At 37.6% G+C, this 27,546-nt stretch overlaps 1 protein-coding gene across 11 annotated transcripts in view; it reads left to right on the top strand.

Annotated features, from left to right (window-relative positions):
* The window catches only part of FHIT (fragile histidine triad diadenosine triphosphatase), a 1,509,753-nt gene that overhangs the window by 403,416 nt on the left and 1,078,791 nt on the right, over positions 1 to 27,546 (top strand). For 8 of the 11 annotated variants that reach the window (XM_036870236.1, XM_036870232.1, XM_036870230.1 and 5 more), the window contains one exon: positions 12,166 to 12,257. In XM_036870236.1, the coding sequence (XP_036726131.1) occupies positions 12,210 to 12,257 (48 nt within the window). In that variant the 5' untranslated portion in view covers positions 12,166 to 12,209. Of the gene's footprint in view, positions 1 to 12,165; positions 12,258 to 27,546 lie in introns of those variants that run through there. The other 3 variants (XM_036870237.1, XM_036870239.1, XM_036870240.1) reach the window with 2 other exon arrangements.

Genomic DNA, 27,546 nt, shown 5'->3' with positions numbered 1-27,546 from the left:
CATTTTTGCACTTAATCGCATATAATTGTAATGATTTTTTACATGTCTTTTCATCCTGCCAGTATCAGAGTTCCTTGTAGCCAGTGACATTTCAACTCAATAGGATCCAGCTTATTGTATATATACCTTCTTAGCTCTCCCTACATGTTTTATTTTTGAGTTTCTGCTGAGATTCAGGAACTTAAGGCTTTCAAGTACTGAATGAAAATAGCAGTCAACCCAGAATCAACCCAGAATCCTATAAGCAGTGAGAACACCCTTCAGGAATGAAGGGGAAGTCAAGATATTCTCAGATGAAGGAAAACTAACAGATTTTGTCACCAGCAGACCTACTCTAAAAGAATGGCTAACAGAAAGGAAACGATAAAAAATAAATTAAAAAAAAGAAACCCTGGAACACCAGGAAAAAACACAGCAAGCAAAAATATTGGTAAATATAGTAGGCTTACTTTTTCCTCTTGAGATTTCTAAATTATGTTTGAAGACTAAAGCAAAAATTACAACACTCTTTGATATGGATGGAAGTGTTGGAAATATTTAAGATAACTGTATTATAAATGGACATTGGTAACAGGACATAAAGGGAGGTAAGGTTTCTATACTTTGCTCAAACTGTAAGACAATACCAGTAGGTTGTGATAAGTTATGAATATATAATGCAGTACCTAGAGCAGCCACTAAATAAGTTTTACAAGGAGATGAACACAAAAAACTTCAGATAAATAGAAGTAGAATTCCAAAAAATATTCAAAGAGTCTACCAGAAGGCAGAAAAAAGAAAACAAAAGTACAAACCAGGGAGAATAAACAGAAAACAAACAAAAATAAAGTGGTAGTTTCAGTCCTAAAATACCGATAATTACATTAAAGCTAAATGGTTTAAATATACCATGTAAAGAGTGAAAGAATTGTTTAAAAAACATGACCTAACTAGACACTGTCTATAAGAAACTCACTTCGAATATAATAGTAGAGGCGGACTGAAGGTAAAATGATGGAAAGAGATGTATCATACAAGCATTAATTAAAAGAAGGCAGAAGTAGCTGGTTCTTTGAAAAAGTTAAAAAGATTGACAAACATCTAGGAAGACTGATAAAGAAAAAAAGACTAAAGACACAAATTAACAATATCAGGAATGAAACAGGGGATAGTACTATAGATCCTGCAGATATCAAAAGGATAATAAAGGAATGCTATGAAAAACTTTATACACATAAATTTGACAACTTAGAAAAAAAGATCCACTTTCCTTGAAAAACAAACTGCCACAATTCACCAAATTTGAAAGAGATAATTTGAATAGCCCTATTATAACTATTGAGGAAATTGAACTCATAATTTTAAAATTCCCCAAAAGGAAATTTCCAGGCCCAGATGATTTTACTGGAGAATTCTACCCAATATTTAATGAGGAATAAGCACCAGTTTTATACAGACTCTTCCAGGAAATAGAAGAGAACACTTCTACTGCCCAATTCATTTTTATGAAACTAGTATTACCCAGATACCAAAGCCAGACACAAACAATACAAAAAAGAAAACTATGGTATACCAATAACTTCATCAATATAGACACAAAAATCCTTAACAAAATATTAGCAAGTAGAATTCAGGGGGAAAAAAAAGAATTATACACTGTAACCAAATGGGGTCTATTCCAGGAATTCAAGACTGGATCAAAATTAAAAAGTCAATCAATGTAATGCACCATAATAACAGACTAAAGAGGAAAAAAAAAATCACATGATTTTATCAATTGATGCAGAAAAAGTATAAAAACTGTCAGAAAACTAAGAATAAGGGGAACTTTGTCAACTTGATGAAGAGCCTCTTTTTTATTACCCTCATCTGACATTTATACCAAATGATGAAAAACAATGCTTCCCCCCTAAGTGTGGGAAGTAAGGTAAGGATGTCTATTCTTGCTACTCCTATTCAACATAGTGCAGGAAGCTCTAGTCAATGCAATAAGGCAATAAAAAGAAATAAAAGGCATACAGATAGAAAGGAAGAAACAAAACTGTCACTATTGCTAATGACATGATTTTCTACTTAGAATATACTTAAGTGATCTAAAAAAAAAAGAAAAGAAACCTCCTAAAAGTAAGTGAGTTCCACAAGGTTGTAGGATACAGACAGTTTTTAAAAATCAATTGTATTTCTGCATACTAGCAATGAACATGTAGACACTGTATTTAAAAATGCAATTTACAGTAGCTCAAAATTATGAAATACTTAGGCATAAATATAATAAATCATTCACAGAACTTGTATGCTCACTGTGACATAATGCCGATGACTGAAATCAAAGAAAATCTAAACAAATGGGAGACATACCATGTTCATGATTTGGAAGTCTCAGCATAGTAAAGATACCAATTCTTCCCAAATTGATATACATATTTAATGCAGCTCTTACCAAAATCCCAGTATGACTTTTTATATGGACAAGATTATTCTAAAATTTATATGAAGACAAAGGAACTAGAATAGCTAAAATAATATTGAAAAGAAGAATAAAGTGGGAGGAATCAGTCTACCTGATTTTAAGGCTTATTTTACAGTTACTATGTGGCTGTTCATGAAGTGATAGACATGTATGTCAATGGATCAGAATAGAGAAGCCAAAAAATAGACTCAGTGAATATTCCCAACTGATTTTTGACAAATGTACAAATCCCTCAATGGGAAAAAAAAAAAAGAGAGACTTTTCAAAAATGATCCTGGAGCAATCAGCAAAAAATGAACCTAAAATTAAGTCTTATACCTTATGTAAAAGTTACCTCAAAATGTATAATGGACTTAAATGTAAAACATGAAACTATAAAACTTTTAGAAGAAAACATAAGAGAAAATCTTTGGGATCCAGGGCTAGGCAAAAAGTTCTTAGACTTGACATTGAAACACAATTCATAAAAGGAAAAAAAATCACATATTAGACATCATCAGAATTAAAACTTTTGCTCTTTAAAAGACCCTGATAAGAGGATGAAAAGACGGATACAGACTGGGAGAAAGTATTTACAAACCATATATCTGACAATGGACTAGTATCTAGAATATATATAGACCTCTCAAACAATGGTAAAAAAAAACCCCAAGCAATCCAATTAGAAAATGGACAAAAGTCATGAAGAGGTATTTCACTGAAGAGGTTTTATAGATGGCAAGTAAGTGCATCAAAATATGTTCAATATTATTAGCCGTCAGGGAAATGTAAATTAAAACCACAGAGATATGTCACCATATACCTATTGGACTGGCTTAAAAAAAAAATAGTGATAACACCAAATGCTAATGAGGATGCAGAGAAACTGGATTACTCATATATTGCTGGTGGGAATGTGAAATGGTACCAGTACTCTGCAAAATAGTTTGGCAGTTTCTTATAAAACTAAACATTCACTTACTGTACTCCGGGGCATTTATCCTGAGGGAATGAAAATTTATGTTCTCATAAAACCTGTGCATGAATGTTCATAGTAGATTTATTTGTAGTAGCCAAAAACTGGAAGCAACACAGACGACCTGTACTGGGTGAATGGTTAAAGAAACAGTAGTATATCCAAACCACAGAGCACTACTCAGCAATGAGCTATTGATAACGTGGAACTAACTACCTGACTGAACCTTCAGAGATTTAGGCAATGGGAGAAAAAAGGCAATTCCCAAAGATTACATACTGTATGATTCCATTTATATAGCATTCTTTTTTTTCTTCCTTTTTTTTAAAATTTATTTTTGGCTGTGTTGGGTCTTCACTGCTGCACGTGGAGTTTCTCTAGTTGTGGTGAGCGGGGGCTACTCTTCATTGCAGTGCGCGGGCTTCTCATTGTGGTGGCTTCTCTTGTTGCAGAGCACGGGCTCTAGGGTGCATGGGTTTCAGTAGTTGTGGCACATGGGCTCAGTAGTTGTGGCTCATGGGCTCCAGAGCGCAGGCTCAGTAGTTGTGGCACACGGGCTTCGTTGCTCCGCGGCATGTGGGATCTTCCAGGACCAGTCCTCAAACCCATGTCCGCTGCATTGGCAGGCAGATGCTTAACCACTGCACCACCAGGAAAGCCCTATATAGCATTCTTAAAGTGACATAATTATATAAATGAAGAACAGATTTGTGGTTGTCAAGGGTTAAGTCAGTGTGAGGTGGGAGGGCGATGGGTGTGGCTATAGAAGGGCGGTAGGCAGATCTCTATGGTGATGAAAACATTCTGTATCTTGAGTGTATCAAAGTTAGTATTCTGCTTGTGCTATTGTACTGTAGACTTGCAAGATGTTACCGTTGGGAGAAATTGGGTAAAGGGTACATGGAATCTCTCTGTATTTTTTTCTAACAACATTATCTCAAAATAAGAAGTTTAATTAAAAAGGGGGGACACGTGAACAAAAAGAATTGGGAAGATAACAGTGTAATTGTAGAAGCTGCCTAAAAAGGCCAGAGACTGATTTAGAAGGAAAAAAATGTGAAATCTAAGGAATTAGTGGCATTATAAATCTACAAAAGTGAGAGTGAAGGAATACGAAAAGAATGTTGAAAAAACAGTAAATAATATTAGATCCCCAGAGTCGTTGCCTAACCTTCATAGCCTGGGAGCTGTCCCTCTCACCGTTCCTCCACTCCCCAGAAGGAAGGCTGGAGGGGGGTGAAGCACAGGATCTGTGACTGGGGTCACTGGGCATAGCTGAGGACAGAGCTATGGTGATGAAAACAGGGGGATTAAGTGAAAGTCTGCATAACGGGGCTTCCACTCTTTCCCACACTTAAATCCCAGAACAATGGCAGCTAGGCACGAGATTGAAAGACACTTTTCTGGGGACTTTGACCAGCCCAAGAAAAGAGACCTAGAAATACCAACCAGGAAGCCAGTCACTCTAGGCCTGTGTTGTCCACTATGGTAGCCACTAGCAACATGTGGCTACTGAGCATTGAAACATAGCTTGTCTGACTTGAGATGAACTGTAAATGTAAAACATATTAAGATTTTTGAATATTGTACTTCATATAAAACATGTAAAGTATCTTGTTAATTTTTATTACATGTTGAAATAATATTTTTATATACTAGGTTAAATAAAATATGTTATTAAAATAATGTTTTAGGAGAGTAAGAGACTGAATTTCTCCCAGGTTGAAAGCAGAAAAGTAACTTTTATGGAGCTTTGGTGGTTTTATATGTAAAACGAAAGCAACAGGATATCAACATGAAGGAAGCAATCAGCCAGGAAACAGAACAAAGAAAAGCTTAGCCATATATGTGTATACGTATCTATGATATATGTGATGTGTCACTCTCTAGCTAATTCCTATTGAAGTCAAGGGGTTTTTTTGGTTTTGTTTTGCTTTCTTTTTTAAGTATAATTGGCTGACTGCCAGAAATAGGCAGACCATCTGGATGTCCATATGGATTGTTCTCTTCTGCTGAATTTATCTTGAACTCTGGGTGAGATTAACACAGATTTTGGGAAACAGCAGAGGTCTTTCATGTATCAGTATGTGTCCAATATGCAATATGTATGATTCGTTGAGTGAGTCATTCTGTCTGGATTGGAATCCCAGATCTTCAGTTTAGTAACTGTGATTTAGGTCTGGTAACTGTCTTTGCCTCTGTTTCCGCATCTGTAAAACAGGAATAAAAACAATAGTATTCTTTAAGTCATTGTGACTGCATGATTTACTGTGTGAAAAAGGCTTAGCCCCTGACACATAGTAAGCATTGTGTTAATGTTAGCTATCATTATTATTACTGTGGGCTAGTAGCTCTAGTATTGTCTCTAATCCTTAGGACAGCCTGTAAAGTGAGTAGTGTTATCTGAGAATCCAAGGCTTAGAGAAGAAGCTGCTCTCCTGGGCCACAAGTCACTTCAAAACCTGAGCTTCTTCCATTATCCTATCTTGCCTCATAAATTTTAGTACCTCATTGCTGATAGAAGCCTTTTATATCATCTTAGGCGGTTACTGAACTTGTCTGCAGAATGGATCGTTAAAGGCTGGGCTCTGGGGTTGGAGAGGCTTGTGTTCGAATCCTGATCCCACCCCTCAAAGCAGCTGGGTGGTCTTGGACAAGCTACTCAACTCCATGAAAGTTTCTCAGGTTGTAATAAAGATTACATTAGATAATGTATGGGAAGCTCTTGGCACACTATGTGCTGTGTGATTATTAATTTTTCATGATTATGATTTTTATTATAAATATGATCTAAGTCTCAGAGCTAGTTAGTCGTGGAGGTATAACTGAAACTCTGGTAGGTCTTTTATTCAGTGCTCTCTCTTCTCTACTTTGCTATCTAATTGGTTAGTTTTCATTCATCCTTTTAGAATCTACATTTATAAAGTCAGAGCTGTTAGTGAAGATTTTATAAGAACACTTTCCAAGAGTTTTTTTGAACTGCCAAGTCCAGAGATTTAGGATGTAGCTTGGTGCTGAAGTAATTGGCTCTCTTAGTCTTGCATTATAAGAAGTTCCCTTTCAGAGTATAAGGTTGAGAACCATGAAAGGAACTCTCACGTTTTGGTAATTGCTTTAAGGAATAGCTTACCTTTTAAAAACATGCATTATTCAGCTGCAACTCCTTCCTTCCCTCACCTTGCCGTTTTGAGAATCTCCTCATCATACATCTTCACAATCTTGTTTTCTGAGTTTTACCTTTTAACTATTTCCTCAAGTACCATCCCATAATAATATTTTCTTTTCTGTTTATCAACTAGTTGGGGAAGTGATGTACTTGTTAGAATTTAAGAGTTTCTGAGGAATATAGAAATGATTCAGTCTTAGGAGAATACAGAAATGATTTAATCTTAGGTGAATACAGAATGATTTAATTTTCTACCTGTCAAAGAACTGAAGCATCGTGGAACTGGTCGTAGCTACTTGAAGCAAGCTGTACACTATTTACTGCAGTTATATCACGTCAACAGACAGTTCGTGATCAGAGATTAATTCAGAAAGTCTCATTAATATGTTGGACTAACAACAGGGATGAGATGTTTTAATACCTCCTTGAATGCAACATTTGTTGTTTTCTTGTGTGAATGGGATGGATTTAGCTATGAAAAAGACCAAACTCCACAATGCTCTGATATTGATAAAGTGGGTGTCTTCTAAACTTCTTTTAAATTTATTCGTCCTCTTCCTAGAATTAACCAGATAGATTATAGTTTAATTTTCCCAATGGGGAGTTTTAAAGCAAAAGGACTAACAGTTTTTTCCCCCAACATAAGTGAGAGAACATCAGGAAATAGAATTGCAAATATATTTCCATTTTGTCATAAAGAACCTTAACATTTTTTCCTGTTACTTAGACATCAGTGTAAAATCCTCTTACCCCTCTCTTCTTGTGGTTACCATGGCTCTTCTGTTTGGTTATTGAGCTGCTTCACAATGACAATCATGCTAAACTTTTCACCTACTGTTTTGAGCTCTTCCTTTCAAACTGGAGATTAGAGAGAAATAAGTTTCACTTCCTCCCATCCCCCATAATGGAACCCAAGTTGAGCCAGGAAAGCTTTGTATTCGTCATTGATCCATTCATCAATGCAAAGTTATTAAGTGCTTTCCATTCAGCATCTGTGGAAGGTGCTGTGAAAACTGCAAAAGGCACTTTGGACCTGAAGAAACTCCCTTATGTTCCTCTTCTACTTTCCCTCCCTCCCCCTCTTTTACCAACTTCCCAAAGAATTTGAGGCTGTTTACTAAATCAAAGGTAGTGTGCAAGTACTAAAACAACCATAAGACAGAAATGTGACCATCTTTACTAGTATAAGTTGGTAGGTCCATGGAATGAGAGAACTAAATTTGGTTGTAGGTTTCCTGATCCCTAAGGCTGAAAGGGAATTACTAGCTTATGTAGCCTTCTTTGTCTGACCAGAGAAAGCACTACAGTTTTTCCATGCTGGTAGACTCTCTTTCGGATCAAAACTGAAGGTGGAATTTACTGGTTTACAAAGCGAATGTTGACTTTAGTGCAGTTTTCAAACAGGAATAAGTATCAGGAGGAAAGACTGAGGGCATGGGTTCATATCTGTCTTGCTTACTGTTATGTCCCAGGGCTCAGCACAGTGCCTGGTGCATAGTAGGTATTGGATACATAGTTGTTCAATTAAAATGGTCCATTCAGGGCTTCCCTGGTGGCGCAGTGGTTGAGAGTCTGCCTGCCAATGCAGGGGACACGGGTTTGAGCCCTGGTCTGGGAGGATCCCGCATGCCGCGGAGCAACTAGGCCCGTGAGCCACAACTACTGAGCCTGCACGTCTGGAGCCTGTGCTCCCAACAAGAGAGGCCGCGATAGTGAGAGGCCCGCCCACCGCGATGAAGAGTGGCCCCCGCTTGCCGCAACTAGAGAAAGCCCTCGCACAGAAACGAAGACCCAACACACCCAAAAATAAATAAATAAATTTATTTAAAAAAAGTCATTATAAAATGGTCCATTCAATGGACAATTTGCACTGACTTTCAATAACAATGAAGACACTATATACTCTGCCTTTGAATGTTGTATTCTCTCTCCCCAGAAGGCCATCCTCTAGCTCTTCTTTACCTCCTTCTCATCCTTCAGGTCTCTCATGTTAAATCCAACTTCTTTTGTTTTAGTATCTCAAAAGGATCTGCTACTGAATGTCCTTTGCTGCAGTTCCATTTATAAGGAGTTATCACATATTTCATTTGTTCATTTGAAAATCCAATGTTTTTTGCGGTGCAGAGCAGCCACGTTATTATAAGTACTTACTCAGACAAATTAAATGATTCTGTGTAGTAGTTCTGAAAAGTCTAATTTCCATGTGCAGAATCATGTTTATCATCACCCAAATTCAAAGCCACAAAATAGCACATTTACATTGGTAACTTATTCATAACATTCCCTTTCTACCTTGTTTGTTTTATTGTTAGAAACCAACCCAAATCCCATCTGTAGGATGACACACATAAAAGGATGAAATTTAAATATCAGGGCTGTGATGGGGCGAAGCAATTGAGGCATATACGGCCTTGAATTGGTGCCCTTTGCCTCCTGGCTGCATTATGTAAAGATAGAGGGATTGCCAGATTTTCCTTTAAGGGTTTGACTAACTGCTTCTTCAAGGCCTTAAGGTTTCTCAAGGAAGTGTACAGATAAGGCATTTTTAAACACAGTATTGGCCCAGGAGGAAGTCTTTTGGGGCTTTTACTTCATGATTACTGAACTTTCCTGCAAGCTTTTTTCCTCCACAGATTCTCCCTCCAGGAAGAGACGGAACATTCTTTACAATTCTCGCCTCCTTAAAGAATGACCTCCTCATCTCAACGAGCGTCTTTTGGTATTACTGGCAAAAATGAATTATCTTAAAGCTAACTTTTATTTTAAAGCAAAAATTCTCTTTTGGAGGCGGAAGAATCTAATCTCAAGCCCTAGAACATATAAGGTTAACGGCAAACTTGCTTCAAGGAGAGAAACGGAAAAAGCAAAATTGCTAAGTCGGCTGAAGAACTAATCAAACATATTGTTCCCTTGATTCTGTAAAATTACAACGAACCTTTTAGAAAGGTTGAAAAGATGTCCGTGGTGTGCTCTCAGTTTACTTTGTCTGTAAATGCATGTTCCCTCTTCCCCGTGGTTCCAGAGGCACTGGTGTGTGCTGAAGGGGTTCTCCTGGCTAAGGGCTGAGTGTCTTTCCAGATGACAGATGGTTCCCTCTGCTGGCTGAACTTAAATTCAGTCCTCCGAGCTGAGCCAACCTGGGAGGAATCGCTATCCTTCTCACTGATTATGAAAACAGTTTTGAGATTCATCCTTAAAGAAACCAACCATCTGTGACCAGTTTAAGTGCACACCGGAACTGATGATGAGCTAACTTACTTCCTCCTTCCCTCCCTTCCTCCCTCTCTCCCTCCCTTCTTTCCTCCCTCCCTTTTTTCTTACTTCCTTTATTTTGAGAATAATTTAAAGATACAGACAAGCACAAAAGGTAGTATAATAAGCATCTGTATTTCTACTATCTAAAAAGGAGCATCTGTTTATGTCTAGTCAAATTTACTTCTGGTTTGTGTGTTTGTTTCTTTTTAAAGAAATTATTGATGAAACTAAATTCCCTTTTAACTACCATATCCTGTTTTCCTTCCACCCTTCACTCTCTCAGCTGCCTGTATCTCCTGCTGAAAATTCCCTACCATAAATTTAGGATGTAATATTTAACTAGTCTATTGTTTATATTTTTATGTACACACATATATATACCAACAACCAATATATACTATTTTGTTTAAATATTTTGTTTAAATCTTTCCTTCTTGTTGCTTTTTTAATGTAACAGTATTTATGACATTTATCTGTATTGATGCCTATAAAATCAGTTGATTTTAACAGCTGCATAATATTCCATCCTATAAATATAGCACATTTTATTTGCCTATTCCCTTTCCAATGCAACTTTTAGGTCATTTCCAAGTTTTGCTATACAAAAACAAAAAAACACTGCAATAATCTTTTTAGTATATGTCTCCTTGTGTCCATGTTGCTTGAACCCAGTATACCCTGCAATAAGAATCAGTAAGCTGTAGGATATATGTAGTATTACTTTTGATAAATATAGTAAAATTGCTCACCAGGATGATACCAATTCATGATTCAGCCAGAAGTAAACTAGAGTATTATGTTATTTTTTTCCACTTATTGGACAACACTGAATTTTGTCTGTCTTCTTCATGTTTACTATTCTAGTAAAAGAAAAATGGAATTCCATTATTTTAATATGCGTTTTCCTCTAGTGAGTCTGAGCTTTTTTTTTTTATGTTCTTTGTCCATTGAGATTTCTTCTTTGAACCACCATTTTTTTCTATATGTTTGTTCATCTTTGTTCTTGATTTTTGGAGTTCCTTATACATTCTGGTTACTTATTCTCTGTTACGTATGTTGCCACTATCTTTGTCTGGTCTGGCATTTGAGAAGATTACTGCTTCTGATGATCAGTAAGTTAAATTGTTATGGTTTCTAATTTAATTCTATGTATTATCAAGGAATTAGGTGTTATCTTTCTCCCTTCAGTCCATTGCCAATCCTTTCGGATCCTCTTTCAAAATATGCAGCAGATGACTGCCCACTTCTCCCTGTCCCCTGTGCTATCTGATGTTTTATCCTCATTTAAAAAAATTACACTCTCAGGGCTTCCCTGGTGGCGCAGTGGTTAAGGATCCACCTGCTAATGCTGGGGACATGGGTTCAAGCCCTGGTCTGGGAAGTTCCCCCATGCTGTGGAACAACTAAGCCCGTGCACCACAGCTACTGAGCCTGCGCTCTAGAGCCTGCGAGCCACAACTACAGAACCCATGCGCCACATCTATTGAAGCCCGGGTGCCCTAGAGCCCGTGCTCCATAATAAGAGAAGCCACCATAATGAGAAGCCCATGCATTGCAACGAAGAGTAGCCCCCACTCTCCACAGCTAAAGAAAGCCAGCGTGTATCAATGAAGACCCAACAGTGAAAAATAAATAAATAAAATAAATGAATTTTTAAAAAAATTACTCTATCAATAGATATACCCTTCATATATTATTATGCCCATTTGACAGAAGTGAAAAGTGAGGCTCAGTGAAGTTAAGCAGCTGTATAAGACACAGAGATGGTAAATGTATTACCAGAATTCAAACTCAGGTCAGTAGGACCAAAAACCCTTGTTCCTTCCACTGTCAGTTTCCCTCAGATTCTCATGGACACCAAGGTTTCAAAGGAAAGGAAGTAGATTGACCCATAAAATACCTTTCAGACAGATGCTTTGGTATAGACTGCTACAAAACCAGAAAAGTACTCTTCCTACCAACTTCTGGGTTGGCCTCATCTTTAGGCAAAATGGAAAACCCCTGTGCCAGGACTGGCTGGCTCTGAGGAAGGGCAAATAATAATGCAGCCAGAACAGCCCAGGACTAGAAATGGGAAGATGGAATGTCAAAGCACCATTCTACTCCTTACTTTATGTGATCTTGTAGGAGTCACTTAAGCCACTCTTGAATCGTGATCTCTCTTGTGCAGAGTAATGACAATACTTAGAAGTTGCACATGTGCCTTTATTCTACCCTTTTAACAGTACCAATGCTGTCATGCTAGCTCAGTTTTCACGGTGAATGTCCGTAATGAAGTTGTACTATAAGCCATCTAGATCACTGCAGAAATGATTATCTGAATTTCTGTTTATTGTGTAGGTATCCCAGGACTGCCTGCTTGCTGAGACCCTCTGTAAAACTCCATGCACCCTGCTGTTGAGCGCTCTGAGGAGGTAACAGTATTCAGAGAGGTAGCGTTTACTTAATTTAAAATTTTTCGTAGAGTTAGGTATAACTGACCTACTATGGGTATCCTCATAATAGTAGTAAGATTTCTATGTACATATAAAATAGAACTCTTAAAATGGTAAAATTTTGGGGCTCAATTTTCTTGGAGAATTTACCCTCTCCTGATTTCTATTTGTAGCTGCCATTTAAAACTTGGGGTATAAATATTATGTCAGTTAAATAAAGGAGTGATGACTTCACTTTCTGGAGAAAGCATTACCTTCCCTTTCATGAAATGTAGCTTTACTGTTACCTGATTGACATGCTATTATATTATTCTCCCTTCCACCAGACAGTTACACATATTTAATAATTTTTATGTATAAAAAGTAAGGTTAAGCAGTTACAAAGACAAGTTGTTATGCTTTGCATGGTTTTGAGAATGATCGTGGAGATGAAATGACATTAGTAGTAGCAGGAGGACACGCTGATATGAAACGTATCTCCTGAAATAGCAAAGGATTGTTCTTGGTCAGAGGAAATCCTAGTGGCATTCGCTGGGACAGTGAAGAATAAATCTTATAAAAAGCCCTGAGGATAGGGCAAAATAATTACTCTTCTTTGTATGTCTTTGGATGGTTTCACTGGATAAGTTTAATATACATTAAAAAAATAGCAATAAAGGAAGGGAATGTGCTAATGTGACAAAACTTCCCCAGTTTTGATGATGTCAGTGGACAGTGTTCATTTAATCCCTCCCTAGAACTCATTTGTGTATACCCCTCTCCTTTTCTCTCACCCCTTCTCATCTTTACTCCCCTCATAGTATCTCCCATTCCGAGGTCTCAACAAAGAAGTTAGCGTGTGTAATAAATATAAATATTGAATAGCCCCATGTGTCAGAACACAAAGATTTTGTATGCTTTCAGTCAAGACCCAGTCTCCTGTTTCCACTTTACATTGTCTGCTTACTTACTCTTGGCCCTGTTTTCTATTCTCGTTCCACAGTTGCTTGAAACTCATGGATTCATGCAAAAGACTGCCCCTCAAATTTGTAGGACTGTGACACATTGCTATATTTTCTAGAAATACTCACCAAATGCAGATTATGGAGGGATGAGTCAGGCATCTTCACTTCTTAATGTGCCTGATTTCTTTCTGGTGAATCACCTTCCCGTCTAGAGTGTTCTTCTGGAAGATGCAGAAGGTTTAAGGACAGTAAATGAAATGAGCTGAAATGGAACCCTGGTGTTACGTGTTTCTTTATTATGAGCTTTGCATGGGATTGTTTGATCCTTGTGTTATGGTTCTGTTTAGTGTTTTTGAGCCCTGAAGCAAGGCTCTTTTTAACATGAAAGCTGTCAATATGAAATATATATATCTGAAAGAGGGGCTTTTTAATATTAATAATTAGCGGAAGGAGGAATTATAGGCTATAACTTTGAGTTTTAGGATCTCCACTTATTTCTCTTTGCTTAGAAACACTTCTCTTTTCTCTCCTCATAGTAAAAGGCATGTGCTTATTGATTCCAAAGTCCCACACTTTGCTGTCTCTTTTCTTTAAAAAGACTGACTCAGATTTCTGCTATTTGCTGTGTGATCTCAGTTAATGCACTTAACCTCTCTGAGCTGTGGTGTCTTCCTCCATAATATGAGGCTAATTACAGGAACTACCTCATAGAATGGTTATAAAAGATTAAATGACGATTTTTATAAAATGATTAACAGGATACCTGGTGTACAGAAACTCTCAAAAAATGGTAAGAACTATTATCAGCAGGAAATGTGCACTTACGAATTCTGTATTGGTGTTTAAGGATATCATTTTCAATATTCTGTTTCTCTTAGGATATTACCTATTGCAGTTTTCAATGAGGCAAGATATAGAGATATCTGAGACCAAAAAACTAAGGTAAAATAAATAACATGGCAAAGTACCATGTAGATAATCTTTGGTAGTCATGATCCTGTACAAGCCTCATTGCTTTGAGATTACATGCTGCCAGTGTAAGAGCCAGATCTGATTGATGTTTTATATTTTATCATTTAACTTTATGCTGTACTTTCATTCCAAGTCTCCTCATGTATTTGGCAGGATGATCAAGGAAGCTCTGAGTGTGACTTATGTTTCTAGTTAAAACCAAAGCCCAATATCACTAGGTGAGGTAGTGAATGGAGGTTGAGTATTTTGAGGAGAGAAACTGCTAAATGCAAAGGAATATTTCCTATATGTTTTTACTTGTTTCCATTTCTAGTATGGCTAAGTGAACTCTACTGAACCTGGCATTTTCACAGATAGCAACTATAAAGTATGGGGGGAAAATTACCTGAAAGCTTTAGAGAGTGAAAATAAGCAGGTAGATTCTGAAAGGGAATTGAGATTCAACATTTGGAAGCAGGGGCCAGTGCAGAGTGAGTTCCCCATTTTACAGCTTTTCGACTGAGGACATGTTGAGGTTAATTAATGTCACTTGGGGTGACTAATTCCAGTAGAAAAAAACACGTTCTTTTTGGTTTGAAGACCCAAAGAACAGGGTTCAGGGCAACCACAGCCACTGGAAAATGAAGCTAGAATTCTGGAAAGGAGAGAGGAAGACAGGGGAGGCTCCCAATTCAGTGAATAAATACTACCCAAAGTTTTGACTGACCCCTGAACCACGAACGCGTGGAGCAGATATAAAGTAGCACAGCTAAAGATGAAAGAACTGAATTGAGATTTGAGCTGCCACCCAAGAGATAGTTTTCAATTTGTGTATAACTGAATTAATTGCCTGCTAAAACAAATAAATCAGTGTTCTTCAAAGAAGTCTAACAGATTTTAGTCTTTACTCCATAATATTCGCATTCATACATTCCCATGATACAACCCCGAATTACAGAGCATATGAAGAACCAAGAAAATGTGACCCCTTCTGAAGAGAAAAGGCAAGACTAATTCCAAGATGACCCAAAGGTGGGAATTAGCAAAGATTTTAAAGCAGCTATTATAACCATGCTCAATGAGGACAGAAAGATACACTCATAATGAGTAAAAACAAAGTAAATAGAAACTACAGAAAAGAACCAAATGGCAATTCCAGAACTGAAAAATACAATATTTGAAATAAGAATTCACTGAGCTTACATCCATTGGAAGTAACAGAAGAAGGTGTCAGTGAACCTAAAGATAGAGCAGTAGAAATTTTCTTTCTGAAGAACGGAAAGAAAAAAGATTTAAAAAACTGAACAGAAAAAAATGAAAAGAGCCTCAGGGGCCTGTGTGACATAAGTAAAAATGTCTAACATACAAGTAATTGGAGTCTCAGAAGGAGAGAAGAAAGAGAATGGGACAGAAAAATATTTGAAGAAATAACGGCCAACATTTTTTAAATTTGAAGAAACACATACATTTACAAATCAAGAAAGTCAGTGAACCTCAAACAGGATAAATTTGAAGAAAACTATGCCTGTGCACATTCAAACCGCTGGACACCAACAATAAGGAGAAAATTTTGATAATAGCCAGAGAAAAATGGCATGTTACCTTCCAGGAAACAGTGCTTTAAATTAGCACTACCTTCTCATCAGAAACTACAGAGTCTAGAAAAACTAAAATGATGTTTTTGAAGAGAGGAAAAAAACCCCTGTTAACCCAGAAATCTATATATAGTGAAAATATCCTTTGAGAATGAAGGCTAATTAAAGACATTTTCAGATAAAAGTAAACTAAGAGAATTCATTGCCAGCAGACCTACATCACAAGAAATGCTAAAGGAAGTTATTCAGGCTGAAGTGAGATAACACCAGATGGAATCTTAAATCTTCAGGAAGGAATGAAGAATGTCAGAGATTGTAAATATAAAAGAGTATTTTTTTCATCTCAGTGTCTTTAAAATACACAGAACTTTTTAAAGCCAAATCATAACACTGCCTTGTGGTGCTTATAATGTGCTGTGTGTAGATGTCATACATAAGACAATTATAGCATAAATAATGAGGGGGCTGCATAGTAAATGGACTTATACAGTTGCATGGTTTTCGATTTTATATGAGGTGGTATGAAATGAACTCTAAGTAAACTGTGAAAGGTCAAGAATGTATATTTTACTGCTTAGAACTATCACTAAAAATCCAATAGATAAATTAAAGTAGAATCCTAAACACCTTTCAAATGATCCCAAAAGAATGCAGGAAAGAACGAACAGAGAACAAGAAACAGAGGGGGCAAACAGAAACCAAACAATGAAATTGTAGCTCTAAATGCAACCATATCATGCTAATCATATTTAATTATATTAAATGTTAATGGACTAAATACTTTAATTAAAAATCAGAGTTTATCAGGATGGATTAAAAAAACAACTATTTTCTGTTAAAAGATAAACTTTAAATATAAAGATACAGTTAAGTTTAAAGTAAATTGGTGGAAAAAGATACACCATGGAAATAGCATAAGAAGTCTAGAGTGCCTATATTAATATCAGAGAAATTAAACTTTAAGACAAAAGGTATTACCAGAGTTAGTGTTTGATAATAATAGATAGGTTACTACATTAAGATAAGAATTATAAATTAGTGTATATACCTGATAAAATTCCAATGAGATTACTGTAAGTATTTTTGAGTCTAGAATTTTTTGAGGACTATCTCAATTTTGCGTCGAGACACAGGTGACTCATCACTTCAGGCTAACAACCGTTTCATAAAATTGTGGAATCAAAGCTCAACACAAGTGAAAAAAAGCATATTTGGAGAGTGTGGATATCTGTATGTCAAATATATGTGAGGGTGCCTAGCCTGGAATCACGTGACACAAATCCTAGTTATTACTAGCTTCTTTATTAGCTAGCTAAGAAATAGTACCTCATTTGTGATGGTTTATAACCAATTTAAAATAAGATTAATAAAATATACATAGAAAGCCAGAAAAGAAATCCACCAGTCACTGTTGCTAACAGGGTTGCGAATATATACTAAGCACATAAATTCACTCTTGAGTTTTCTGGCAGGCAGAGCAAAGAGGGAAACACAGGAAGTTGCATATTCTTATGATCAGATATGTTAAAACATGTCAGAAACTTCTCATGTGATCTTGAAGATCCCTTCCTGTATTTGAGATTTCATAAAAATGGGGTAATAACATCTACCTTTCAGAATCTTGGTAGGAATGATTGAGACCACACTGGTACATAAATGTTAGTTTACTGTTGTCTTTATATAACTCCAATAAAGGTTCATGGTAGAAATCTAAGGGGTCTGACTGTAGTTAACTTAGTTAAAACTCCAGAGTCTGAACTTCTATGGGTCATCTAGTTACTGTTTATTTAAGTGCCCCTATGTTGTCAGTAACCGTGAAGCATTTTTACAGTCTTCCCCATACAAAGTAGATGTTACTGTCTGTGTTTCATAAGTTAGGCAGCTGAGCCCCAGAGAAGTGATGTCACTTGACCAAGGCCACGTATAAAGGTTTTAGTCAGAACTTGAACCCCTAAGAGTTTGATAGTGTCTGGCTTTACATTTAGGTCTTTAATCCATTTTGAGTTTATTTTTGTGTATGGTGTTAGGGAGTGTTCTAATTTCATACTTTTACATGTACCTGTCCAGTTTTCCCAGCACCACTTATTGAAGAGGCTGTCTTTTCTCCACTGTATATTCTTGCCTCCTTTATCAAATATAAGGTGACCATATGTGCGTGGGTTTATCTCTGGGTTTTCTATCCTGTTCCATTGATCTATATTTCTGTTTTTGTGCCAGTACCATACTGTCTTGATTACTGTAGCTTTGTAGTATAGTCTGAAGTCAGGGAGCCTGATTCCCCCAGCTCCATTTTTCGTTCTCAAGATTGCTTTGGCTATTCGGGGTATTTTGTGTTTCCATACAAATTGTGAAATTTTTTGTTCTAGTTCTGTGAAAAATGCCGGTGGTAGTTTGATAGGGATTGCATTGAATCTGTAGATTGCTTTGGGTAGTAGAGTCATTTTCACAATGTTGATTCTTCCAATCCAAGAACATGGTATATCTCTCCATCTATTTGTATCCTCTTTAATTTCTTTCATCAGTGTCACAATTTTCTGCATACAGGTCTTTTGTCTCCTTAGGTAGGTTATTCCTAGATATTTTATTCTTTTTGTTGCAATGGTAAATGGGAGTGTTTTCTTAATTTCACTTTCAGATTTTTCATCATTAGTGTATAGGAATGCCAGAGATTTCTGTGCATTAATTTTGTATCCTGCTACTTTACCAAATTCATTGATTAGCTCTAGTAGTTTTCTGGTAGCATCTTTACGATTCTCTATGTATAGTATCATGTCATCTGCAAACAGTGACAGCTTTACTTCTTCTTTTCCAATTTGGATTCCTTTTATTTCTTTTTCTTCTCTGATTGCTGTGGCTAAAACTTCCAAAACTATGTTGAATAATAGTGGTGAGAGTGGGCAACCTTGTCTTGTTCCTGATCTTAGTGGAAATGGTTTCAGTTTTTCACCATTGAGGATGATGTTGGCTGTGGGTTTGTCATATATGGCCTTTATTATGTTGAGGAAAGTTCCCTCTATGCCTACTTTCTGCAGGGTTTTTTATCGTAAATGGGTGTTGAATTTTGTCAAAAGCTTTCTCTGCAAAGAAAAATAAACAAATGGGACCTAATGAAACTTAAAAGCTTTTGCACAGCAAAGGAAACCATAAACAAGACCAAAAGACAGCCCTCAGAATGGGAGAAAATATTTGCAAATGAAGCAACTGACAAAGGATTAATCTCCAAAATTTACAAGCAGCTCATGCAGCTCAATAACAAAAAACCAAACAACCCAATCCAAAAATGGGCAGAAGACCTAGACATTTCTCCAAAGAAGATATACAGATTGCTAACAAACACATGAAAGAATGCTCAACATCATTAATCATTAGAGAAATGCAAATCAAAACTACAATGAGATATCATCTCACACTGGTCAGAATGGCCATCATCAAAAAATCTAGAAACAATAAATGCTGGAGAGGGTGTGGAGAAAAGGGAACACTCTTGCACTGTTGGTGGGAATGTAAATTGATACAGCCACTATGGAGAACAGTATGGAGGTTCCTTAAAAAACTAAAAATAGAATTACCATATGACCCAGCAATCCCACTACTGGGCATATACCCTGAGGAAACCATAATTCAAAAAGAGTCATGTACCAAAATGTTCATTGCAGCTCTATTTACAATAGCCAGGACATGGAAGCAACCTAAGTGTCCATCAACAGATGAATGGATAAAGAAGATGTGGCACATATATACAATGGAATATGACTCAGCCATGAAAAGAAACGAAATTGAGTTATTTGTAGTGAGGTGGATGGACCTAGAGTGTGTCATACAGAGTGAAGTAAGTCAGAAAGAGAAAAACAAATACCGTATGCTAACATATATATATGGAATCTAATAGAGAAAAAGAAAAAGGTCATGAAGAACCTAGGGGTAAGACGGGAATAAAGACACAGACCTACTAGAGAATGGACTTGAGGATATGGGGAGGGGGAAGGGTAAGCTGTGACAAAGTGAGAGAGTGGCATGGACATATATACACTACCAAACATAAAATAGATAGCTAGTGGGAAGCAGCCGCACAGCACAGGGAGATCAGCTCGGTGTTTTGTGACCACCTAGAGGGGTGGGATAGGGAGGGTGGGAGGGAAGGAGAAGCAAGAGGGAAGAGATTTGGGAACGTATGTATATGTACACCTGATTCACTTTGTTATAAAGCAGAAACTAACACACCATTGTAAAGCAATTATACTCCAATAAAGATGTTAAAAAAAAAAAAAAAAACTTGAACCCCTATCTCTACGTCACCAAAGCCCTTGGTTTTTCTACTACATTTCACTGCTTCTAAAATATGGAAGAGTTTAACAGTACTGGTATTATTTCCAAGAAGTATTCCAGTTTATAAAGCTGTCATTGTGAAGAACCAGCACACACTGGGTTAGAATTAGTGTTATGTGAAATCACAGACGGAGTTGTGACTCAGAAGACTCCACATACCCCTGAGAGCATCAAAATGTCTATATTTTGTGTTTGTGTTTTGTTTTTTAAAAAATAATTTCTTGGTCAAGACTTGAGGACTTGGAGAGTGACAGAGAGTAAGGTCACCCTGGGACCACTAGTGACAGCTTTGCGAATACAGTTAGAATGTTCTTTAACCGTAAAGCTTACTTAATGAAAAGAGACCCTCCCAAAACCTTTTTACTAATGTGTAGTGCTCTATTGTCAGTTTGAAATGAGCAAACCTGTCAGCCTGCCGATTACCATGCATACAGTATATGCTCATTAAATCATGCGCTGTAAGTTTCTTCAGGTTGTCAAACTGCTTAATTGAAAAAATGTGTAGTGTCGCTCTTACAGGAAAGAGGCAGGAATCAAACGGCTGGAGAGTTTACTCTTAATATTTCGGAGTTTGCTTTTAAGTGCAGCCAGAAATTGTTCTATTTTACAGTTTTGATTAAAGGACTGTTCCTTCTGCATCTTTTTTGGTTTCGTTTATAATTCAAACACTGTAATGATAATGGAGTTGCTTTTATAATAGAGCTACTAAATCATTCTGCCAGGAGATGAAAACCAAAGTAAAGGGCTCACCTTTTTGTGCTATAGCTCTAGGGCCGACTTGGGTGTGTTGAGGCTGAAACAAACTGGGAATAAGAGATCTGGATGGGTTTTAGTTTTGCTAAATCTCTGCTGCTGTGTTTTCATTTTAGGAGGTTTAGGCCTTAGCATCACCTCAATGGGTGAGTTAACCCCTTTTGAGAGCTGATACCCTTAGGCTGTCATGACCTATGATAATTAGGCTGTTTGATTTGTTTGCATGGTAGCTCTAAAAAATACCAGTGCCCAAGCTCCACCCCAGGTCAAATAAATCAGAATCCTTGGGGGGGTAACTGTTTTTAAAAGCTCTCCAGGTTATTCTAATATGAGCCAGGGTTGACAGAGCCTGGCCTAAATTGACTCTTCAATTCAACTGATTCAGCAGCTCTTATCATCAACCACAAGGCATCAACCAATGGCTTAGCAACCAATAAACACTTCAGGGTTTCAGAAGGTTAAAAACTCTGATTTCTGAGCTCCACTTAGATCTATAAATGAGATTCTTTGGAGACAGGACCCAGGAATCTCCATTTTTTTTAACCAGAACTCTAGGTGATTCTTATGCCCTAAGGTATGAGAATTTGCTAGAGAAGCAAGATGATCTTTATAAGTGAAGTTGAGTGGAACTTCAGAGGAAAGTGCATAAATCACAGTAAAATCAGGGCAGGCTTTTTTTTTTTTTTTAAAAAGGGATTTTGGTACATTCATTTAGGCTTCCTGGGATCATGCATGGTTATAATGGCATTAGTTTTTTGGGGGGCTAACCCCCCACAGCATCACCACCACTATTGTGAGATCGAGGGATGCACACACACTTTGTAGCTTCTTTGACCTTTAGACACCTGGGCCTAATGACTAGGGCCAATGCATTTTTCAAGGGCTTAGAAAAATATTGAGAACTGAAAGGAAAAGAAAATGATTTTGGATTTGAAGTATGTAGAAATTGCAGAGTCAGGACAGTTAGATAGTTAATGAAATGTCAACAAAATACAACATTGTGCTATTGCTATTAATTACTAAATTTAGTAATTATAAAGAGTCTATGTTTAGAGACATTTTGTGAGTTTGCTTTTCTCACGTCTTAAGAATGTCTGAATTGCATGATGATTGTTGAGAAATTTTAGCCAATTTTAAAATTTAATAAACCAAATTGTATGTAACCAAATAATTTCAAATGCAAAAATACAAAAATCTTCTCAAAAATTTTTCACTGAACACTTCCTTATTATGTATCATATATAATATTGTGTTGAGCCTCCCAAAGAAAAGGTGCCTAGGACCTAGGAAGGTCATATACCCCAGAGTATATACTTAAAAATTAAGGATATTTAATTGTCCTGAGCTCCACTCTCATTGACAAGGCTATCAAAATATGCCTAAGCAACCTTCTAAAGATATAGTTGAAACTAAATATTGTTGTTCACCTTCCCTCCAGGGGGAAAAAAAAAGCCAAAAAAGATAAAAGAAAAAAAGGTTTTTTTAGCTACATACTGCACTCCCTTTAAACGTACATCACTTACATAAAAGTTGGGATTGTTAATGAGCATCAGATGAGACTGACAACGCCAATTGCACACTATATCTCTTGCTCAGAAAATTACCGCTAAGAAATTGTGATAATAGTAGTGAAACAACACGTGACTAAAATAAAAGACAGAGAAGTAGATGCCCTGGAAATTTGGAGTCTCTGAGGTCAGTTGGTAACTAGAACTAAATGTCTTTTTAAAATTCTCCATGCCACTTTTCATACCTTGGATTTGATTACATACTAGGTCCCCAGTTTCAGAATTCTTCTGATCCATCGATTACAAGTCCCACTACTAACATCTTACTTAAGGTACATCTTCTCCTTTTCTTAGCCCCTTTTTGTTTCTTTTGTAAAAGTTACCACTGCTGTTTTATTTATTTTTTGGTTTACCTTCTCTTTTGACTGTCTCCTCCCCCAGAATATAAGCTCCTTGAAATCATGAGTTATGGCTGCTTTACCAAATCAATCATGGAGAAGAAAGGGTGGTGACAATTGATTACTTTTTCCTTGCCAGCAATGATTAGTCAGGAGTGTCATACTACTGGGACAGTGTTACAGATGCTTATGGTCAGGAAATATTTTAAAACATCTTTTATAAACTTGGATTCTGTAACGCCAAGTCAATAAATGAGTGAATGAAAGAAAGCTATATTTGAGTTTCACCTATCTCTCTCTTACCTCCTGCAACGTCCAAAAGGAAAAAAAAAAGACAAAAAAAGGGAAAGAATCAGCCTTTCTATAAATTCTGTGACTTCTAGATGAATAAACTGGTTAATTGTTCACTTGAAAAATGACTACTTTATACTTTTGGAAAGGGGCCTGAATATTTCTTGGCAATACTTCAACTGATTAATAATTTAGAATGATGATTGACTGGAGAATGGAAGTGGAGCTAATAGGCTCTCATTTTCCTCTTTATTATTTTAGACAAACTGGTAGGTCATGGTAGAGGTGTGGGGAGTTTCTGGGTCAACTGACTAGAAGCTTTGGATTAAAAATGGAGAGAGGTATTTGGTCTCTCTAAGGTGTTGACTTCACCCGTAATGGAGCCGGATGACTCTGTGATGTGTTGCTTCTGATACTTAGCTGCTTAGAGTTGCTATTACACTCCCAAAAAGTCTGTGTGAACTACAGGCAACTCCTACTGTGACTGCTGTGTGCCATATCAGGCTAGACACTGGTTGGGAAGAAACAATGGATCCAACACAATTCTAACCTTAAGAAGTTCAAAAATCTGGCAAGAGAGACACATATGTCTATAAATCATTATTCTACCAGGTAAAAAGTATTAAGTGTCTTAGGAGAGGGCTATGAACAAATACCATGGGGGCCATTAACTTATGGATTGATGTGAGGGATCTGCCTAATTGGGAATTAGTGATTTGAAAAATGTGAGAAAGTCAAACTATCTAGTAGTAACTGTATATGCTGGTAACAGCAATTAGAATGAGAAAATGCCTAAGAAAGGAATGCTGGCATGAGAACCTGGTTGGGATTTCCAGGGCTATGTAAAGCTCTGTGCCTGTATTCAGCTATGTAAAGCTCTGTGCCTGTATTCAGAAAGATAGGATTTGGATAAATTGTATCCTAGAAGGAGTGAAGTGAGCCTTATCCTAGAAAATGCACAAGGGTTTAGCTGGAAATTTAGACGTGTTTTGGGGAGAGGCTGTGGCTTTAAAAGCAGCCAGTGTTATTGTGGATGTTGCCAGGGTTGCTGATGTTCTTCTATCTCTAAGGGAAGAGTGTCTGGGCCCCCCAACTGAATCTCACAAATTCTGAAGAGAGTTGAGTTTTTCATCTAAATAAGACAGTGTGTATTTGAGTGCCAAATCTGCTTCCACTGGCTGAATGTTTTGCTAATATAATCAGGGCCTGAATGCAATTAAGACTCACCTCAAGGAGCAATGAATTATGCATGCTTTCCCTGACCTCCCATCTCCCGTGGACTTAAGTAACTTCCAGAATACTCATGTTTTGAGTATTTGTATATGTTATTGTTATGGACTAAATTTTGTCCCTCCAAAATTCGTATGTTGAAGCTCTAACCTCCAATGTGACTGTATTTGGAGAGAGGACCCTTAAAGAGGTAATAAGGGTTAAATGAGGTCATAAGGGTGAGGCCCTAATCCAATATGACTGGTGTTCTTATAAAAAGAGGAAAAGACACCAGAGATGCAGCCACAGAGAGAAGAAATCATGTGCACAGCAAGAAGGTGGCCTTCTGCAAGCCAAGGAGAGAGGCCTCAGGGGAAATCAAATGTGCTGACATCTTGATCTTGCACTTTCAGCCCCTAGAACTGTTGAGAAGTACACTTCTGTGGTATTTTGTTATGTCAGTCCTAGAAGACTAATATGGTTATTGACAAATCCTCCTGCGGGTTTGATTTGTGAGCCTAAGTCAATGACAAGTTAAATGGAACTCTCAGTTTGGGCCAAAGCAACCATGAAAGTCTTTAGGAAATGATTCTCCTTCCCTTCTCATTAAGTAGTATCTAGCATAACCATGGTATAAAGCTACTCATTTATGCAGAGCAAATTTTTTACTCAGACATCTACTTATTCACCAAATGTTCATTGAGTGCCTACTATGTGCCAGTTACAGATTATGATCAGAAGGAGCTGTCAGTCTAGAAGAGGAAATATAACAGGCACATAAAATACTTTCATTTGTTCGTGGAAATACCATGGGCATGCCAAGACTGAAGGGATTCATTGCAACTGAATGGCAGGGAAGACTCCTGGTGGAGGTGGAGTTGAAGTAGGGCTTTGGAGGGTAGATAGGATTTGGTCATGATAGGTTGGGCAGTGGGGAAGAGAGGAAGGAATAGTGAGCAAAGGCTTAGAGGCGTAACCCTGGGAAGTTTATGGGGAGATGTGCACTTTGACTGAAATGTAGAATATGCAAAGGGAAATTTTCCTTCATAAGGCTGAGCCATCTCAGACTCAGAGGGCTTCCTTCATAAAGGAGTGATGATATGCTACACACTGTCCTTCACACATTGTTATGTTAACACATCCACACTCATAATAACCCTACAAGGTATGTGCTAGTATAGTGTTATCCCAATTTATAGTTGGGGAAACTGAGGCATGGGTGGATTAAATTACTTGCCAGTTACTAGGAAATGGTGGAGCTGGGATTTGAACCTAGACATCCTGGCTCCAGAGTTTTTGCTTATATAAAGGAGGTCTGAGCATCTAAACCAAAGTATGAGGGGGGGGAAGTACTGGATGTCCATAGATTTGCAAATGGGGCAAGATGCAGACCTTTGAGATAGTGGGCAGCTTCTCCTATTTCCTTGAGCAAAGAGAAGGGCAGAGCCCCTGCTTCAAATAATCATGATGGGGGATCGCAGTGCCCTTGGCCACCTTCCTCTAAGTTATCCATGGTTGCAGCCATTAGTGGAGATAAATCCTCAGTACAGGGAAACAAAAGTGTTTTTCAGGCGCTTTGCTGCCATGGTTAGCCTAGGACAGGGTTATGAAAGGAGCTTTTCTGTGTCTGCTGCCTTCCGGGGTTACATTCTTAGTGAATCTGCTGCCTCAAAATGGAGCTTGTTAGTTGCGTGTCATCCAAGGGTGGCAATTAGTTGCATGTGTTTGGTTGGGTGCCAGCTCCCGGGGCACCAGACCTCAGTGGGGGAGCCACTGTTTGTCATGAATTAGTCTTTAAATAAAAGCAAGTTTTTAAAATGGAGCATGCTAATTTGGATTTTGCTAACCCCCTCTGAAGAAGGCTTGGCCTGTTCGGTGCCAGCTGGCTGAGTTGGCATTCAGCGAGAAACTGGGTCCCTACCAAAAATCGCATTGCTCCCCCCTCCCCCTTTGAGAGCAAAATGGCAGCAAGGAGCTGGTTGGCCCTGAGAAACAAGGTGAAACAAGGGGCAGGGACAACGCAGCAATCGGATGATGAAAGGGAATTGAGCTGCCCTGGTCATACTCGCTTCTCTCACCACCTTAGGAAGAAAAGTCCACCCCTCTCTTTCCCCACTCACGCTGTCCTCAGCCACCCATTCAGTGACTTTCCACATAAAAGCCTTCCTCATCCAATTGCTTATACACTGCACCTTTTATACTCTTCCAAGTCATACTTAAGGGATTATCACTGCAGCTTTTAACTTCCCTGAGAAAGAGCTGAATGAGCGTGAATGGGGCGGAAGAGTCTTCAGTGAGAAAGTGTCCCCCACCCCAAAATGCTCATAAAACCCCTAATCACGATGTAAGAATGCCATCCTGTTTTTGGTGGTGGCTGGTTACAAATGTGCTCATTAACAATTACTGTACATATAGGCGATAATTACAGGAGTCATGCCGCACACACAACTCATGGGAATAGAATGCGGGGCAACAACGGCCCCTGGTCGCCTTACTAGGGCGCTTTTTACACACGAAAAGCCATCCCACCGATCAAGGTTTTGATTCTTGAAACTCAGCACTTTGCCCAATAAGTGCTAATTGGAAGATTTGTTTTCTTACACTTTCCAGGTGGATAACCTGATCCTGAGAAATGGTGACTGTCATGCAATCAACTGTTGAAAACAGGAACTCTTCCGTTTTTTAATTATCTATTTCGGTTTTGTTTTGCAAACATCCCTTTGTCTTCCAATAGGTTTGCTCTTTATTGGGAGAGGAACCTTGTACAAAGGCAAGACAGAAAAGGAATTTAAATAAGCTTTGCATTCGTTCTGAAGATTCAGGAAAGATGGGAGCTTTTTCTCAATGTAAATGTTATTTGTGCAGCAATTGCTGAGAAATATGAGTCGTCCTAGTTACTAACGTAGTATACGTTAAATTTCCTGGAATGAGATTTTTTGTTTTTAAACTTGTTTATTTGATGCCAGTGCCTCTGTTCTTCTGAATGTAGCATATTAAGTTTACTAATAAACCCACACCCCATTCCTAAGAGACTTGGCCTGAAAGCCTTCTTGACAGGACAAGAATTTATTTGCTTGTTTGTTTATAAATGTTGATGCAAAATTGATGATGAAGGACATTTTGAATATTTGAGTACCATATATAGATTTAAGGGGGATCTTATTTTTTCAAGGCAATGCATTTTGCAGTTTCTTTAAATGTTCATTTAATATTTTCGGTCTCGGCAGGACAATGTGTTGCTTTTAAGGATAAGAGCCCGTAATGAGCCCATGAGCTTTTAATTTATGATGTATCTGACAGGATTGTGGTGG

This window comes from Balaenoptera musculus, chromosome 11 (assembly GCF_009873245.2).
Source record: "Balaenoptera musculus isolate JJ_BM4_2016_0621 chromosome 11, mBalMus1.pri.v3, whole genome shotgun sequence".
NCBI lineage: Eukaryota > Metazoa > Chordata > Mammalia > Artiodactyla > Balaenopteridae > Balaenoptera > Balaenoptera musculus.
The sequence above is the reverse complement of the archived record's forward strand: the minus strand, read 5'-3'. Positions and strand labels throughout refer to the sequence as shown.